At 32.2% G+C, this 18,745-nt stretch overlaps 2 protein-coding genes and 1 pseudogene across 3 annotated transcripts; 2 read left to right on the top strand and 1 right to left on the bottom strand.

Moving 5' to 3' along the window:
- The first annotated feature begins 597 nt into the window (after positions 1 to 597).
- LOC114178108 (WAT1-related protein At1g09380-like) lies at positions 598 to 2,739 on the top strand (annotated as a pseudogene). The gene is made up of 7 exons (XR_014985400.1): positions 598 to 780; positions 1,353 to 1,415; positions 1,528 to 1,644; positions 1,728 to 1,978; positions 2,065 to 2,222; positions 2,308 to 2,459; positions 2,543 to 2,739. The product of XR_014985400.1 is annotated as a WAT1-related protein At1g09380-like (transcript).
- Positions 2,740 to 3,925: 1,186 nt separating this feature from the next.
- Positions 3,926 to 4,531, bottom strand: LOC146889009 (uncharacterized). Its single transcript, XM_085666966.1, has one exon. The coding sequence runs from the start codon at positions 4,529 to 4,531 to the stop codon at positions 3,926 to 3,928; it is 606 nt and encodes a 201-aa protein (XP_085523092.1).
- An 11,706-nt stretch (positions 4,532 to 16,237) lies between these two features.
- On the top strand, positions 16,238 to 18,535 carry LOC114173358 (transcription factor MYB61-like). The gene is made up of 3 exons (XM_085674620.1): positions 16,238 to 16,870; positions 17,004 to 17,133; positions 17,221 to 18,535. The coding sequence occupies exons 1-3, from the start codon at positions 16,738 to 16,740 to the stop codon at positions 18,308 to 18,310; spliced, it is 1,353 nt and encodes a 450-aa protein (XP_085530746.1). The 5' UTR covers positions 16,238 to 16,737; the 3' UTR covers positions 18,311 to 18,535.
- Positions 18,536 to 18,745: the final 210 nt, after the last annotated feature.

Below are 18,745 nucleotides of genomic sequence, written 5' to 3'. Positions count from 1 at the left end.
ATAATTAGGATAAAAAATACATATATATATATATATATTAATGTGAATTATTATTGAATATTCTTTAGAATGATTTGATATATAAAATATGTTGATTTTTAAACATGTTGAGTAAATAAGTTATTTTGATAAAATCATTAAATATTAATTATAATAAATAATACTTTACTTTTTTATCATGAAAATGTATTTACATTATCTATATTTCTTTTTAATAAAATTACCGTATCATACAATTATTTCAAACATGTAATCATTAAGCCAATAAAAAACAAATAATTTAAATCTAAATGAAGCAACGGTTAATAATTTTCCGTATTTCGACCATAGTTAAGATCTACAAAATAAGATCTACAAACTTAAAATGAACTTAGTAACAAATTAAAAAAAATCAATATATAAATTGCTTTTTCTATTTTCTATCTTTAAAGAAAAATATAATATATTTATAAAACTGATTTTGATTTTGAAATGTAACAGAAAGAATATTTAAAAAATAAGAACCGAAAACGAAAAGAGTGTTTGCTTAAAGTTGGCTTTAAAGGTGGCTTGAGAATGTAGTCATTCTCTGTGCATCTCATTCACAAACAAATTCACATGGCTATGGCTAGCGGTCTCGTTTCCGTCGTTCTAATGATCATGGTGCAATTACTGATTGCTGTAGTGAACATTACCTCAAGACTGGCCATAGACTCGGGGATGAGTCCTCTGATCCTCGTCACATATAGACAATTCTTTGCCACCGTTTCCATTTGCTCCCTTTGCTCTCTGGCTTGAATGGTACCTTATTAAATATATATACACCCATAACTCTCTGCTTTTTGTTTCATTTCATTTACACTATTTGCATGCATGAAAATGTTTTGGTTGATGGTGCCGTTTATCTATCTATTCATGTGTCTGTGTATATGTTGTTGTATTAATCGGGTAGAGGCCACTCTGAAAAGAGAGGTGATAGTTGTTCTTATTAAATAACACCTTTTCCATCTATTACGCAAATTATAATCAAGAAAACAGTTTTCTTAAATTAAATTCATGTTCTTCCTGATTATCTTGAAGTCAATCAATCTCATACGTTTTCAAACGGTTAATGAAACTGGTAAATATACAGAAATTCATGAAAGATGCTTCTTGCCTTACTGGGAAACTGAAGCAAAGAACATGCATGAAGAGGGGAAAGATATAACAAAAATGTTATCGAAAAAGACAACATCCATAGTCACTCAGTTAATAGGAAAACTCCATGCTTGATTCAAAATCTGTCATTTATGTTTGTCTTGCATGCATAAATTTTCGTTCCTGTATTACCTTTTAATAAGGTAACTTCATTTTTTTTCCATCTCTTCTTTCAGGAAGACACTTCCCAGGTTGACAAAGGAGCTTATGTTTCGGATATTACTATCGTCCTTGACAGGGTAATGTATTTTATTTATCTATTTGATTAATTACCGTGCAAGATTAATTTCTTCCAAAACATAACATTAACAGAGGTAAAGATAACATTAATCACACTGAACTTGAATGCAGATTTACAGGAAACCAGATGCTATACTCTGTGGGGCTAAAATTTTCAACCCCTACAATTGTATGTGCAGTGTCCAATATGCTGCCAGCTTTCACTTTTATCCTGGCAGTTATCTTCAGGTTGGTACCAAATACCTTTTATTCCCACAATAGTAACATGGCGACTATGTTTTAATCTTTGTTTTGTTTTGTTGTTTGGAAAGACAAGAGAATCTAGGAATCAAGCAGAGGTATGGGCTAGCAAAGGTATTCGGGACAATATTGTGTGTGAGTGGAGCGATGATTTTGTCATTCTACCATGGAAAAACCATTGGTTTAGGGCAATCTAGTATTCACTGGAGATATGCAGAGAAAATCGAAGGAACTACCGCTTCTGGCTCAGGCAACATGTTTGTAGGTCCTTTGTTCTTAATTGGTAGCACTCTTGTTTGGGCGCTGTGGTTCATAATTCAAGTAAGCACTTCATATCCTAACTTAGTACAACTTACATAACTGAACCACTGTGTTATATCTTATACCTATTCATTTTCGTGTTTTGGACCGACATAAGCAAGAAGTTCCCAGCTCCTTACACAAGCACAGGCTTAATGTGTTTCTTGGCAAGCTTTCAGTGCATGTTCATTGCATTATGTTTCGACCACAGTGCCTCAGCTTGGTCACTCCACGATGCCATGAGACTTTCCGCTGCTCTTTATGCGGTACATGCACATGCTACCTTAAAAAAGAATTGATATACACTATGCATTGATTCATATACTAAGTATATGTTAATGTTGGTTGCAGGGAATAATGGCGACCGGGTTATCGTATTCCCTTATGTCATGGGCCATTGAGAGAAAAGGTCCCCTTTATGTATCCGTATTTATCCCTTTGCAGTTAGTCCTCACTGCCGTTTTAAGCTGGGCTTTGCTGCGAGAGAAATTATATGTTGGAACGTAAGAAAATCGCATGCATTATTGTTTTTCACCAATCAAAATAATAATAACTGGTTTTGGCTCACATTTGTTTTTTTGTTTAGTGCCCTAGGGTCTCTGTTGATCGTTTTGGGGCTCTATACTCTTCTCTGGGGGAAGAGTGAAGAGGTGAGCACGGAAGACGGTAATGAAAGAAGCAATGAAGGATTCGAAGAATGACACCGAAATGAAATGCAATACTATGTGCCATCCAATGGTAATCGTGTCAGTACCCGAAGATGTGCAAAAGAATGATGAAGCAGAGTGAGAAAGATGGCACTGGCCATTTGTTTAGGGCTTTTTAAAAATATGAGATATATGAGATATATGAGATATATGAGATATATGAGATATATGAGATATATGAGATATATGAGATATATGAGATATATGAGATATATGAGATATATGAGATATATGAGATATATGAGATATATGAGATATATGAGATATATGAGATATATGAGATATATGAGATATATGAGATATATGAGATATATGAGATATATGAGATATATGAGATATATGAGATATATATGAGATATATGAGATATATATGAGATATATATGAGATATATATGAGATATATATGAGATATATATGAGATATATATGAGATATATATGAGATATATATGAGATATATATGAGATATATATGAGATATATATGAGATATATATGAGATATATATGTAATATGTCGTACGGAGGAATATGTTTTTGTATTTTATTGATATACTCCATGTATAGAGCAAAATATAACAAAATATCAAGTATAAAATATTTAGAATATCTCTCTTAATCTAAAATAATATCTGTTTATTTAAATTTTATATCTTCATATTTGATTCTCCATCTTTGGATGCTTGATTTTCTCCTCTTTTTGTGCTTGCAATATTTGTTTTTCTCCTTCTTCCATGGCATCACATCTTTCTTCAATTTGGCATCATCCTTCATATTTCTTCTTATATCAGCATCATCTTCTTTTTCTTTGTTCGGTATGGATTTCATTGCATTGGACCTTTTATGAATATTAGAATGTGAACTTCCATCTACTTTCTTCACTTGGACATCTACTTTCTTCCAGATATATTTATCTTCTGATTTTGATCTTTCTTTTATACTCACTTTATTTGTAGCACATTCCTCCTTCATAAAATCCAGCGCAAATCTTTTGTCTTTCATGTGAACTTTGAATACCTCTATGTTGTTAGTATTTTTTATCACACATACTTTATTTTCAAAGGATAAATGAGTTTTAATTGAAATTGTTCCTGTACTTTCAGCAAGTTGTTCTCCATTCCCAATTCTTATCTTGGAAATATTTGACTTATTGAGCTCCTTGAAAATTTCTCTATCACGAGTCATGTGGTTTGTGCAACCACTATCTATAATCCAATCTTTTGTAGATTTGTTGGCTGTAACACATTGTAAAAAGTAGATCCTCCTCTTATTTATCCTCATCTGATTTATTTTCCACAATTTGAACATCTTCTTCAGAATCTTTAGATTTGCATACCTTTTCCACATGTCCCAATTGACCGCATTTGTGACATTTGACATCTGGCACCGTCAAGAAAATTTTCTTAACGAGTCTGGAATCTGGAAACTCCTTTCCCAACAATTTTATCTTGTTGGCAATACCCAACAATTTATTTAAGTATTCTTTAATCGTCTCTGACTCTTTCATTCTTTGCATCTCGAACTCCCTTATCAAGTTTAAAATTTTCATGCCTCGAATCTTCTCGTTCCCTTCATATTCTGCTTTCAAGTATTCCCAAATTTCTTTGGGAGACTTTAGAGTCATGATCTTGGTCATAATCATTTGTGAAACACATGCGAACAAGCATGATTTTGCCTTTGTCTTTCTCGTTTTCTTTTCTTTATGCACTTTCATTTGAGCCACAGTGGGATTTTCAGATAAAGGAACATTATCTTCCTCCACAACTTCCCATAGATCTAGCCCTTCTAGATATGTTTGCATCCTTACCGCCCATAGATCATAGCTTTCACCATCAAAGAGTGGAATAGCGACGTGTGACATATTTTCTTCCATTCTATCGGTAGTAAAAACAATGGCTTTGATACCAGTTGGAATTCTTAGGACTTTTGAAAATATGAGAGATATGAGAGATATATGTGATATGTTATACGGAGGAACATGTTTTTGTATTTTATTAATATACCCTATATATAGAGAAAAATATGACAAAATATCAAGTATAAAATATTTAAAATATCTCACTCCTAATCTAAAATAATAACTAATTTCTAAAACTGAAACATATATTTAAAACTGAAATATTTCCTAAAAATTAATTTAAATAAAAAAAGATATTAAGTAATATTCTCTCTATGATTTAGAGAAGTTTCATTTATTTGCTTTTATTTTATTCTTGTTTTCCTAGTTCATTTGAAATCCCATGTGTGTGTAATCTTGTGTCACATTAGAGACTCATGCCCAATCCAACCCTTCTCTAGCTTGCAATTAAGAACCTTTTGCAGTTTAAGACTGTAACTTTTATTTATATAATCGGTTGTCTCTTTAGTACCAATCAGTAATACTAGATTATGATTTTACCCTAATCTACAGTCACGTCACTTTCAAATTTTCAATCACATTAGTCTTTATAAGAATATAAAACTTGCAGAATTGGTATAATAGTGTATGTTAGAATTTAAATCCATCTACTTTTATTAATATACGCGAAAGTAATTATGATAACACTTGAATTATGCTATATTTGTATTTTATCTTTGCCGATTTGATGCCTAGCAGAAATGGTGTATGCTAAGTTCAAAGGTTTCCGAAAATAAAAGATAGGATGTAAAAAAAAGTGAAGATCTCTTTCCTTTTGTTTTAATCCTCTGAATAGGGCAGTATCCAAAATTCATAAACCTACAAAACACAAACACATTAGCAAGTGCAACTTTTATTTCTTAATTTTACAAAATACAATATTTTTAAGATTTTAGTGAAAAAAAACAAAATTAAGCAACATGACTTAATTATAATTATTAAAAGTGTTTTTATCGTAAAAGAACACAGATCTCTCGAGGTGGAAAAAGATAGATGCTTAACAAGTTGAGTGTAACTTTAAAAATTGGACACCAAAATTTCTTAATAAAGACGATGAGAGAGGATTGAGGAGGTATATGTACTAGCTTTTTTGTTTTGAGTTAACTGGTGCACATCTGTATTTTTCTTTTTTTAAGTACTGATTGAAAGTTTTTATTGGTTTCATTTCAAATAAATATATCCTAATTAAAGTTTATGATTTTGTGAAGTTTTATTTATTTATGTTGCATGGGTTACACGTGGTGGTATTGGTGGCTCAACTTGGAATGTTGAGAGGGGGAGCCTCCTCAAATTCAATGAAGTTGATTTTGATGATGTCCAAAGCTATACAAATACTGTGTATCACTGTTTTAGGTTTGGTCCTGATCTTATCTTTTGCATAGGTGTTGTATATATAGGATTACATGTAAACTAAGCTTGAACTGAATTAGATCAGCTGTCAAACTCTTGAATGTGTCAAATGTAGAACTCGTTAATGGATTAAATACTTAAATCATGGATTATATGAGGGTGTTGCACTGATGCAGTGAAAATACACCCACGATAATCTATTAGGTAAATTTTTAATCCATTAATTACAGCAGTAGAACTCTGATATAAAAAAAGTTTTGAAATCAGTTTTAAAATGGAGAGAAATAACTGGATTATTGTGAGACGAACTAAGAGATTTCTTTCTGGGATCAAGATTCACAGAGTTCTTGCTTTCTTGGAGATCATTCATTTGGATATTCAGGAGGATTGATAATGGACTTCATCTTGGAGGGTCAAGCTTGGATCTATGATCAAGTGTTAAATCTGCACATCCACTAGGTGTATTCGTTCCTTGGTTCTTTTCTATTTTATTTCTATTTACAGTTGATTCACTGTGTGAGGTGAAGATCTAGGAGCAATTGTGTGGAGACATTGCATTTAGGGAAGTTCTTGATTTGTAGATCAAGCTCCTTAGTCTTTAGGGTCTTGAATTATATAGATGCTCTTGTAATTCTTGTAACTCTATTGATTTAGTGGAATCCTCCTAAGTGGGTTGCTTAGGAGAAGACTGGATGTAGATTCATCTTGAATCGAACAAGTATAAAAATTGTTGTGCTCTTTGCTTTTTTCATCTTTTATGTCATTCTTAATTACTTGGGTCAGTCCATTAATTCAGAATTGGTAAACTGGTTGTTTGAGGTCATAAAGATTAAAGAAAATTTCAAGATTCATTTAAAATCAATAAAAAATTGAATAACCAATTCACTCCTCCTCTTGATTGAGTTATATTAGACAGATTTGTTTTAACATGGAAGAGGTTGGGATACTTTCACCTCTTACATTCTATTAATTATGTTTTGTCTGGTATAAGTAAACCATTTGGTGATGATCCTCTAAGTGATGGTCCCGTCTCTTCTATAATAATGTGTAATAGACTACTTAATACATGTGTTATCCTATGTCATTTTAGTGTAAAATAAATAATAATTTAAAAAAGGAGAAAATAGTAAAATGATAATTTTAATTTATAAAAATAATTAAATTTGAGATAAAATTAAGAATATGATTATTTTAATTTAAAATAACAAGTATTTAAGAGATAAAAAAATATGCACAAAACAAATTTTATATATATATATATATATATATGAAAACACACGTATGAAGGATTTGTGTACTTTATATATATATATATATATATATATATATATATATATATATATATATATATATATATATATATATATGAAAACACACGTATGAAGGATTTGTGTACTGTTTTTTTTTTTATTTTTGAATAAATTTATCAAATTATAAAATAATTTTAATAATTATTTGAATTCAAAAAAGTATCTACTAAAAAATAAAATTAGAACAAATATTTTTATTATATTAATTATTTGAATTTTAAAAAAATATTATTAAAGAAAAAAGTGCACCTTTAATTTTTATATAAATTTTACAATAATATTTTTATTATAATTGATATTTTTAACAAAATTAAGTTTACTTAAATGTATATTTTGTATTGAACTTTATTTAAATATTGTTTCAAATATGTATATATCAATAATTTATAGACAAATGTTAGAATTGGTTTAAAAATAACAAATTTACAAATTAAATTGTAAAATTTTAATTAGATATATTTATTTTAAATTGTTTTAAAATTTTATATTTAATATTATAAAGTTTTTATTTTTAAAGCATCTCTAACATTTATCTATAAATTATAGATATATAAATATTTAAAAAAAAATTAAATAAATACCAGTGCAAAATATACATTTAAATAAACTTAATTTTGTTAAAAATGTCAATTATGATAAAAATACCATTGTAAAATATTTATAAAAATTAAATTTGATATAGGGATGAAATTGATTCCGTTTTAAAAATTGAGACCAAATTGAGGCAAAATAATAAGTATAGAAATTATAATGAGACTTTTCACATTTAATAGTTAGTGACATGTGGCACATCACACTGTCTCTGTCACGTGGCATGATATTAGATTGACACGTGACAAATTTTCTTTTTTTAAATTTAAAAAAAATAAAAAATTATAAAAAATTAACTCGCTACCAAAATGGATACTTCTGGGATGATTTAACCTTTCTGACAAACAAATGGCTAGCAGTCTCGTTCCTCTCGTCTTAATGATTATGGTGCAGCTACTCATTGTGAACATTACTTCGAAGCTAGTCATAGACTCGAGATTTAATAATTATTTGAATTCAAAAAAATATTTACTAAAAAATAAAATTAGAACAAATACTTTTATTATATTAATTATTTGAATTTTAAAACAATATTATTAAAGAAAAAAAGTGCACCTTCGTAAACAAGGTAGAAAGTCAAATTTGCCTTCCTTCCCCATCTTCATACTTTCCTCAACCACCATCTTCACCCCCACCATATCTTTTCTTCCACCTTCACATTCAAAAACATTCACAACTGTTTATTAAATAAATGGAAAGATTACACTAATATGGATAATATGAAATGTAAGTTCTGAATTTTGCATTATGGATTGAATAATCTAAAATGTATCAAATATAAGGGGGGTGTAGGAAGAAAATATGAGGGTGAAGGAAGAAATTCCTTCATTAAAATACTAAAATGTAAGTGGTGGAATTAAAAAGGAAGTGAACCCACATCACCTAAAAAAGACTAACTGTCCATCTCTTACTCAAGCTAAGTGATTAGGAAGCTTGGAGAAACTTTCACATTTTATAACTATTCAAACGAGTTTTCTTTTTTAAAGACTTTAATTTGAAAAAAATTCATAAGTTCAGCTTAATTTATATATAAAGTTATTCTATATGATCTTTTAAAATTTGTATTTTTTTATTTAGGCGTAAAATAGCTGTAACTTATAAAAAAAATTAATTTATTTTTTTACTTAATTTTTTCATCTATAGTCTTTACTATTCAAATAATTCAATTATGGGTCTCTTTGGCTAGAATTTAATTCTCTTAAGCAATCATTTTTCCTTCTTTTTTTTTTTTTTAAAAAAAACTATTTATAAAGTATTTTGGTACTCTTCATGTTGATTGATGTTACCTTATTTTATTGTGATGTTTATGTGGAATGACTTTTTTTTTCCTACCGACCAGAATATGAAATCTAGACACAATCATGATGGGAACCATCAATAACAATTCAAAAGCTAAGCATCTCAGTTTCCTGTGATATAAAAAGGGAAAAAATGACAATTATTTACAGTAATTTTAATTTTTAATTGTTATTTCAAAAACTAATTTTAATATATTTTAATACATCTCAAATTTTGTTCTACAAATTTTAATTGTAAGCCTGATTCTTCGATTTCTAAAATTAAAGAAATTTCGTCTATCATTAATATTATTGAACTACTGATAAAAAAAATCATATTATTGAAAATAACATATACTAAAATTAATTATTATTTTTCTAATAAGATCTGACATATATAAATAATTGAAATTATGATTACTTATAAATGTGTATACTTATTTTTGAAGTAATTAGAAGACCATTACTTAAATTTCAAAAGTAAGAACCATTAAATATGCAATTAAAATTATATACTTGTGAAAATATAAAAGATAAAGTACGAATTTAGTTTTATATAATATTACATTTTAACTGTGGCATAGAAATTTGTCATATAATTAAACAGCTTATGAAAGAAATAAATAAATAAATAACCTTGGTCGAGGAGAAGACAAAGAGGAAATGTTCAATTAAAAAACTATGGCTTTGGAGATTTTTCTGTGAACGTGGTCATGGAGTGTAGGATTTCCTGAATCATAACTACAATATACTTACATAGTCTAGATTGATTAATCTAATGGTGAAAATTTGTGGCACACGGTAGACCACTTATCAAGTTAGTCCAGACTGGCCCTCCCTTTGGCTTAAGAGTGTAGTTGAGAACACTAGATTATCATGTAACTAGTAGGTAAATTGCATGGAAAACCCTTATTTTATCATTTTGAGTTGATAACTAGTTTATTGAATTACAAGAATTTGGATAACTAATTGATAATATAACTATATAAATAAAATTTGAAATTTCTATAAAAAAATGTAATAAAAAAGTTAAATATTTTTTTGAAGTAAAAAATCCTTTGAAGCGTCGGAGAATGACTAATGCAATTACATTAAAAATAAAAGCTAACACTTAACAAATTATATTCCATTGTCAAACATATATTATTATTATTATTATTATTAATTAAAATACATTGTATGTGAAATAGAACTATAAATGTCAAAAAAATTCATAACAAATAAGGAATGAATATTGTAAATGGATATTTGTGGGTAATTGGTACGGGTAATTTTTATACCTCTTTATTAACGGGACGGGTATTAGCATCCATACATGTGAATCTGCTATACTCTACTTCAAATTAAACAAAATATTACAATATTAACACATTGATTTTGAATGAATTATTTTTTATCAATTGGTTTTAAAATACAATATTCCTCATTTTGTAAACTGTCATCTAACACTATCTAAATAAGTTATTTTGACTTTATTTGAAATTTATGAATCTTATGTATTGTGTTTTATTTAAATTTATGGTTAAAAGATATTGTTAAATATTTTAATTTTTACTTTTTAAATAGTCGTGAATATTTGTAGATATTCGTGATATTAAAAAATATGTGAATATCCGTATAACATATATCTGTACGAATATGAAAACGGGTACAAGACAAATATTTATCCGACTATTAACATACGAGAGCCACTACCTCTGGTCTCCTCTACCCACACAGCTCTAAATAGAAAACAAAGAGTATATATCACAATAAAAAGCTAATTGAATCTGATTGGGCGTGGACTTTGAACATCACTATCTATAAGGTACATATTTTTTTGGGAGATAATGAACTGGTAAGCATGATAGAGAAGGAGATGATGAGATTGTGCGTAGATTGGTAGAGAGGCAAAAGTTATGGATTGGGTGGAATGTATTAAGGTGTATTTGTAAAGTAAGAAGAATGTACGATGTGGAAGGATGATCGAATTAGATATTGGTGTGTCTAATGTCTGGCACTAGTTTTCTCTTTGAGTTTGATTAGACCTTTGTAATGAAATTGTGTGGAGTATTCCCCAAGTTCCACAAACAACTTCTGATTGAGAAGACTCAAGTCCCACACCTAATGCCTATTAGAATCTCAAATAGTTCAAATGGAGGCATAAGCTCTCTCCCAAAATCACAAGCAATCATGTAAATGTAGCAATAAAGTTGACTATCATTTCCCACTACAAAGCAAAAGTGAAAAATGTAATTATGCAAAGATGGGGTACAAACCAACATTTCAACCAGACAAACCCTTTTCATAATTGATGGGGTTATACCATTCTTTCATAGATTACACTTAATAAACTAATCCACCTGATTAGTGGGGAACGCCTTCTAGACCTTAACTTAATAATCATTATTAGTTGGATCTTAATCTTCCATAAATGGAAAGCAACGTCAAGAATGAGACACTCATGTTTCTGTCATCATCATCATCGCTTCTTGCTTTGACAAGACTAAAGATAACTAAGTTGCTGTTAACTAAAACACATGAAGTTTTGCATGTGCCTGTGTTTCCAATCACGCTTAATGGGCCAATTTACCGGGTTAATATGGTCTTCTTAGACTCAAACTTTTGTGAACATTACTAGTTTCAGTTATCCAACAAATCAAGGTGGGAACTCGCTGGCCACGAATTCTATTCCATTCCATTCCATCATACTTTCTACTACTAACACTCCTTCTTCTACTCATGCCAATTTCCTAATTACTTTTAACTAAGCAAAATATGTTCCTAAGGAACAACCTCAAACTCTTGTCAAATTCTTCAGCTGCTTAATTTCTAATCATAGTAACACACTTCTTCCTTCTGGGGTCTAACTTAAGAAAACACACTTCACTTTAGGCCTATGCTAAATAATAATAGTATTGGTGGGAACTTTGACAGAGACCAAATTGTGCAAAGTAAGCTTAACTCCAGAGTGGTTACAACTATTTCTACAGTTTCGTGTTGATTATTATAATCAAATATCTCCCATTAACAAGCTAGTTCAATTATACCAAGCAAACATGGTTAAGTATAGTGAAATTATGAGTTCTAACAACTACTCTTTCTTGTCAATTAGTTGTCTGTTGTAGGATTAGATGTGGAAATGCTGGTTTTTAGGATAATGCAGAGGCATCTTCATTTTTCAAGGGCAAGTGGATTATGTCTCCTTCTATTTCAAATGCCCATTATGATCATCAAATTTCCTTCTCAAACCTCCCATCAAAATTATAACTCGGGGGTTTAAGCATTTCAAATCACACATTTTTCTTTTCTTTCATCACATCCTTTTAAATCATTAAAATCGTTTCTAGTACTGTTATTACACCCTCCCACATGATAAGCCAGCCTTTGCACAAAGTTGCCACCTCTTCTAGAAAATTTTATAAAATAATTAACAATTTCTAAAACCAAATTATTCTTCTGCTTTATGTCACAGAGACATTTTTCACTCAACCTGCTACGGTCATATTGAGCCACTCAAGCAGCAGAATACCAATTGAAGTGTCATGGTTGCTACCAATTGTCTGCACTGCTTGTATTTTGGTTAGTGTTTGAAATTTCAGGCCATCAATTTTAACATACATTGTATTTTACCTGTGGAGGGCTCGTAGTGAGGACAAGATTTTTGTTGTTCAACTTGTTTCAATACTGGCAATCAATGATTTGTGGACAAATTAGAAGAGACTTGAATACAATTTTTCTTTTCTTTAAGGAAAGAGTGTCATACTTATGTCTTATAGTCCTTTATCTCTCATTTATGGCACTATGCATTGGACCTAAATAATAAGCTTAACTTTAGGTGTGGCCTACCAAGATTAACATCACATATTCCCAAATTGACGATAATGCCACACAATTCCTTTCTTATGCATTGCTCTTTGCTGCAGAATAACTAGGGGACCAGTACCTGCAATTACTGAAATTTCCACATATATATATATATATATATATATATTCAACCATCACAAAGCAATCGAAGCAAAGCAACTTGTGAGACAAATACACAGCAAAGTGTCCAAGTGATTTTGGATTAGATTTGTCTCAACTATTGTCTGCCTCTGATTATCAAAATGCATGGCTCAAGAGAATTTGACATACCTATTGGCTCTTACCTTTGTGTTGTGTGACTAGTAATGGCCAGTTAATTTTCAAAAAACAAAATGAAAAAGTAAAACATATTCAGATTCCATGAACGGTTCTTCCATACAAGCGTGTTTCTAACAAGAATTAAGGTGCCACCCTAGCTTCTATCCTGGAACCGAATATTTGCCCCTACCATAACATAACAAAACAAGTTATCATTATTTATTGTTAAAACAAGACCGCTTCATTTGTCCCATAAACATAGACATCAATTTTGATTTCACGCAAGAAATGAAAAAAAAAAAAAAAAAAAAATGCAAAAGGGGTGGAAGAAGAATAGGACTAGAAAACATTGGTTCAATTATAAGGCTGACCAACTTCATTTTTGTCAGTAATGAAATGACCCAGTTGATTATTTTTGCTGCGAATATCCGAAGGACAACGAAGCCGACATATATTATAGACGTGTTTAGACAGCAAGTGTAATGGAGTGTATAAACATTTTACAATGTTGTGAGTTTGACTTCTTGAAACAGCTCATAAGGGAAATATAAGATAAGCCTAGAGGTGCATGATGAGGTATGGTCGTGGACTATGGAGATTACAAGCATCTTTCCATGGAGGACTTATTTATAATTCAAAATGTCCAATTGGATGGCTGAATTAGGACATGGCTTAGGCCGCGGAACCTCACAATATGTCAGAACAAATAGACACGCAATCGCAGAAAGATATCAAAACTAATATTACTAATATATAAACTTGCATTGTATCATTGAGAGGTGAAGGAAGATACCCTTATGGGTTTAGAACGTGTTTGTGAAAAAAATGAAGCACTTCAGGACAAGACACTATTTTGGATTCTTGTGCGCCATGAATAACTTGCAGAGAATATTGTACAATTTGTGCCATCTCAGAAGGACAAAGGAAAAGTTTAATTTATTATGCGTACAATGTCATGTAATACTTCTATTCCAAGATATCTAATGTAATTAATTTATTTTTTCCCACATAAAAGAAGTAGGTCACCCTTTCAATCTATCTTCAATATACATTACTTTAGACACATGCTGCGACCCTTATTGCTGTTAAGTTTTCCTGTTTTGAAATGATTGAAGCGAATGTCTATGACATCGATTAATTTACTACTCGATGGCCATGTCCTTTTTTTTCCCTCAACAACTATATCTGATAATTGAAGGCTAATTCTGTTAGTCGAAATTGTTAAACTTTATTCATTACATACCATTCATTCTGTTAGCACACAGTAACTAGTCCCCGATTTAACTAACTGGTTGTGGTATTATCATTTTCTCTGTTAACTTTTGAATTCTCTAGCAGACAAACTCTGTAGAGTGAAAGGCTTAGTTTAGATAATTACCTTTCAGCAAGAACTCAATGACATAGTGAGGAATCCTCCAATCTCCATCCAAGACACGAATTACAATGCCATTTAAAATTGACTTTTTTCTAGCAAAAAGTCAGAATGCTGATGGGCTTTTTGGACCTCTGATCTCTCTGCTCCACTTTTTTGATTTGTCCCTAGAGAGGGGGAAAGCTATCGCTAGCCAAACTTGTTGAATATCTTTTTGCAAACACAATTGTTTTTTAACTGAACCACAGGTAACTTTTCTCAATGATTTATTTTTCTGTACACAAAGCTGAAATTATGAGACTCAATTGTGCATTTCTCAAACTTTCTAACTTTTTGGTCACTTTATTTTTTATCTTTCTCCTACAATGCAATATTTTTGAAGTTGCACAAACCTTCTTGGTATGTTTTCTGAATTTGACAGTAGATGGTGAGCGGTATAAATACTAAGTAGATACGAGACAGAGATGCAGACATAGTAACAGAGGAAATTTGATGAGTTTAGACGTAATGAATGTGAAGTTTGGTCCAATAGAAAATAGAAGGCGTTCTTAAAATATGTTGGTAAAGATAAAATAATAAGGTTGAATGTGGTTATAAAAAAATGCAGGGTTGGATAAGCGAATTAAAGGGACAGTTATATTATTGCGATTGTCGTACTTGTATAGAGTTGTTTGTCTCTATTATTAACTATGGTTATGGTACTCTACATAAAACAAGGACGGTTTTAGTATGTTTCCACAGAGACGCAGAATTTTGATAAAGGTCGAACGTTGAAATTGAAGAAATGGACATTTAATGAAAAAGAGACTTAATTTTCAAAATGCAAAAATGATGAATCATTTGGATAGTTGGTTGAAGTCCAACAATTTCTATGAGAAGAAATGTGAGCTTAACTAGGTGGTTTGTCAAAAGTAAATTTGTATTTGTACCCAAAGGATGGAACTTTTCCAAAGGATAATGATTTTTGAAAAATGATCCCTAAAAGCTAAAAAGAAGAGAAGGTCAGTTTTGTACCAAAGAGTATCTGGCGGAAAAGTTGGACAAGAAAAGGAAAGGGCTATAGAGTTTTCAAAACTTGAAGTATTATCAGCAATAGGAGCAAGAGAAGCTAGAGAAGCTTCTGTTATCGTGAATTTAATGCAGTATGCTTTGTTTGCTTACATTACCCCTCTAAGCCTTTACTTTTCCACGAGAATTTTGCCCTTCTTAATTCAACTCCTTTATTTCTACTTCTTATTACTAATCTTGGACTTGCCTTTGCCTAGGCCATGCCACTCCCCCAAATCAAATTCCTTTCTTCTCTCTCATCCAATCCAACTCATGTGGGAATGGAGAAATTTCGTCACACCCCACAACTTTCAAACTCACGAGATAACAACTATATGCTCTAAACCAGCATGGTACATATTACATAACCACCAAGGTCGGTTAAAAGTGAAAACCGTCCTAGCTACCATTGTACCACAATTTCTCACATACCTATCTTTAGGACTACCTTCACTCCCTTACAACCAACTTAACTTTTCCCATATATACCCATTTCACAACTGTTTTTTTCCCCTTCCTATCTTATTACATCACTCTTTTTATTAATAAACTAAACAACACACACTTTAACCTATTCTGTCTCGTCTTTCTCTATCTCTCACAATAAAAAATAATTATATCGTATTAAACCACACACTGAGCTTGGATAAGTAGTTGTAAGTAGTAGTTGATTGGGAGTGTAAAACTCTTGGCTGTGAAACTGCAAACACCATTTTCTGGTAACAAAAACCTGAAAAGAAAAAGGGTGACCAATGGCCATGGTGGTGGTGGGACATTCACATAAATAAGTCAAAGCATATGATCCTCCCTGGTGGCATGTCACCCGTTTGATCAGAGTGTGGGACCGAAACAATTATGTGGAATGTCTCGTGAAGAAAAGAGATGAAGCTAGTTCTGGAAGGTCAGATATATAAATTCAAAACGACAGTGTCCAATCACCCTTCTTATATTATAAGGCTCCTTCTATATATTCGAATCTCTATGCAAGTTGCAAAATTCTTAAGCTCCAAAGCCTCCCATTAATTCACATCAAACCCCCTGTGTCCTTCTTAACCATCCACGTAGCTTCTGACACAAGACTTTGCCGCTTTTAACAAACATTTCAAATCGCTTAAGGCAGCCATAGTGCACATGGGGAGACACTCTTGCTGCTACAAACAGAAGCTTCGTAAAGGCCTCTGGTCTCCGGAGGAAGACGAGAAGCTTTTGAATTACATCACCAAACATGGCCATGGATGTTGGAGCTCCGTTCCAAAACTAGCTGGTACCACTACTCTCTGCAACACATAATCTTTCATCATCACTTTATCAATATCGCACCATCTGCACAACACAATAACTCTTTTAATCCTTCTCTCAAACTTTCTTCCTTTCTCTATGTCATGTTTGTGTGTCAGGCCTTCAGAGGTGTGGCAAGAGCTGCAGATTAAGGTGGATTAATTACCTTAGGCCAGATTTGAAGAGAGGGGCGTTCTCGCAGCAAGAGGAGAACTCCATAATTGAACTTCATGCAGTCCTTGGCAACAGGTAGTACTGTTATGTTTTCCATTTTCTAAGGTTGTCGGCGATACATGTTTTTGTTTCATGGTTTTGAAGTTTTGATGGGTGTACCAGGTGGTCGCAGATCGCAGCCCAGTTACCAGGAAGAACTGATAATGAGATAAAGAATCTATGGAATTCGTGTCTGAAGAAGAAGCTTAGGCAAAGAGGCATTGACCCAAACACACACCAACCCCTCTCCGAGGTTGAGAATGACAAGGACAAGGGTCTCACAGCTGACAGAAGCAACCAGAAAGGCTCCAATGAGATGAGTGTTGTTGAGCCACCAAAGCAAAAGCCCATAACTACATCTAATACTACTTCTATGCCAATGGATAGATATCCCCTTGAAGTTTCTGCTACCTCAAAGATCAGCAGTGGTGGCAACAACAACAACAACAATAGCAGCAGCAGCCTAGACAGGTTTGGCACTTGTCATGACAACAACAGCTCCATGGCTAGTTCTGATATGATGGGAATGGGATATTTCCCTTTCCAGCACCTGAACTACGGACCAAACATGGGACTCACTACTGCAAACCCCAACAACACCCCACTTTGTTTCATTCCTGGTTCCACTTCTTCCCAGATGATGTCAGAGCTGAATTCCACCATGCTCCATTCTGTGTTCTCAACACATGTAAAGCCCACCGTCAGCCTCCAGTCTAATAACAACAACAACCCTTCTTCCATATTTTCTGACGGGGTTCAGAACTGGGAAGGAAGTACCTTCAGCAATAACAACAACAACAACAACAATGCAAGCAAAAGCAATGGGAGCAGTAGCTGCAGCATCCAATTACAAAGCAGCACTAACTTCCTTGATCATGGCAGCACAATAACATGGGGGCTGCACCCAGAATCTGGCACCAAGACAGATACTAAAGATGCTCATTCTTCTCATGTGGTGCCCTTGCAATCAGAAGCAGAAGACATCAAATGGTCGGAGTATCTGAACAACACCCCTTTTTTCCTGGGAAGCACAGTGCAGCAGCATCATCATCAAACCACTCACTCTCTCTACAGTGATGAGGTGAAGCCAGAAACAGGGTTCATAGCAGACGAATCAAGTACCAGTTGGCAGCACAGCCAGCACTTTCAACCCTCGGATATATATAGCAAAGATCTCCAGAGATTTTCAGTGGCCTTTGGACAAACCCTGTAGCCTGCAGGCAATGACTGTACTTAACACGTGGAAACCTCAACCCAAGAGAGGAGCAAGATGCCGACATTTCCAATGTGAAGTAGGTCAGAAATTTGTCGCCAGTTCTGACCGCAGGTGTGTGCTGTAAATTTTTCTTTTCATATTGTAAATGTGTCCGATTTATACCGAAAAAAAAAACACCTCAGCAATCAGCATTATGTTACAGTATAACTAATATTTGTGATTGATTCAAGCTTCTTCTTCTTCCATCACTTTGTTCATTAAACACAGAATAAGGCTTGTTCCTCATAGATCTCCATTATTCCTTATACAGTATTCATATGGATCTACATACAATTTATGATAACAGTGAGCATTATTTTTCTGAATTACGTTTTTGTTTTTGTCGCTATACTGTGTAATAGTTACCATTAAGGTGATGGAGCGTGCGTGTGA

The sequence above is a fragment of the Vigna unguiculata genome, chromosome 1, assembly GCF_037176805.1.
Source record: "Vigna unguiculata cultivar grain cowpea cultivar isolate G323 ecotype 2 chromosome 1, ASM3717680v1, whole genome shotgun sequence".
Classification (NCBI taxonomy): domain Eukaryota; kingdom Viridiplantae; phylum Streptophyta; class Magnoliopsida; order Fabales; family Fabaceae; genus Vigna; species Vigna unguiculata.
This window is presented reverse-complemented; position numbering and strand designations above follow the sequence as displayed.

Bases quoted from the DNA above. Each gene is read 5' to 3' on its own strand.
- LOC114173358 (XM_085674620.1), top strand. From the start codon at position 16,738: ATGGGGAGACACTCTTGCTGCTACAAACAGAAGCTTCGTAAAGGCCTC. The intron at 16,871-17,003 runs GTACCACTACTC...TTTGTGTGTCAG, and splicing joins CTCCGTTCCAAAACTAGCTG to GCCTTCAGAGGTGTGGCAAG. The intron at 17,134-17,220 runs GTAGTACTGTTA...TGGGTGTACCAG, and splicing joins CATGCAGTCCTTGGCAACAG to GTGGTCGCAGATCGCAGCCC.
- LOC146889009 (XM_085666966.1), bottom strand. From the start codon at position 4,531: ATGGAAGAAAATATGTCACACGTCGCTATTCCACTCTTTGATGGTGAA.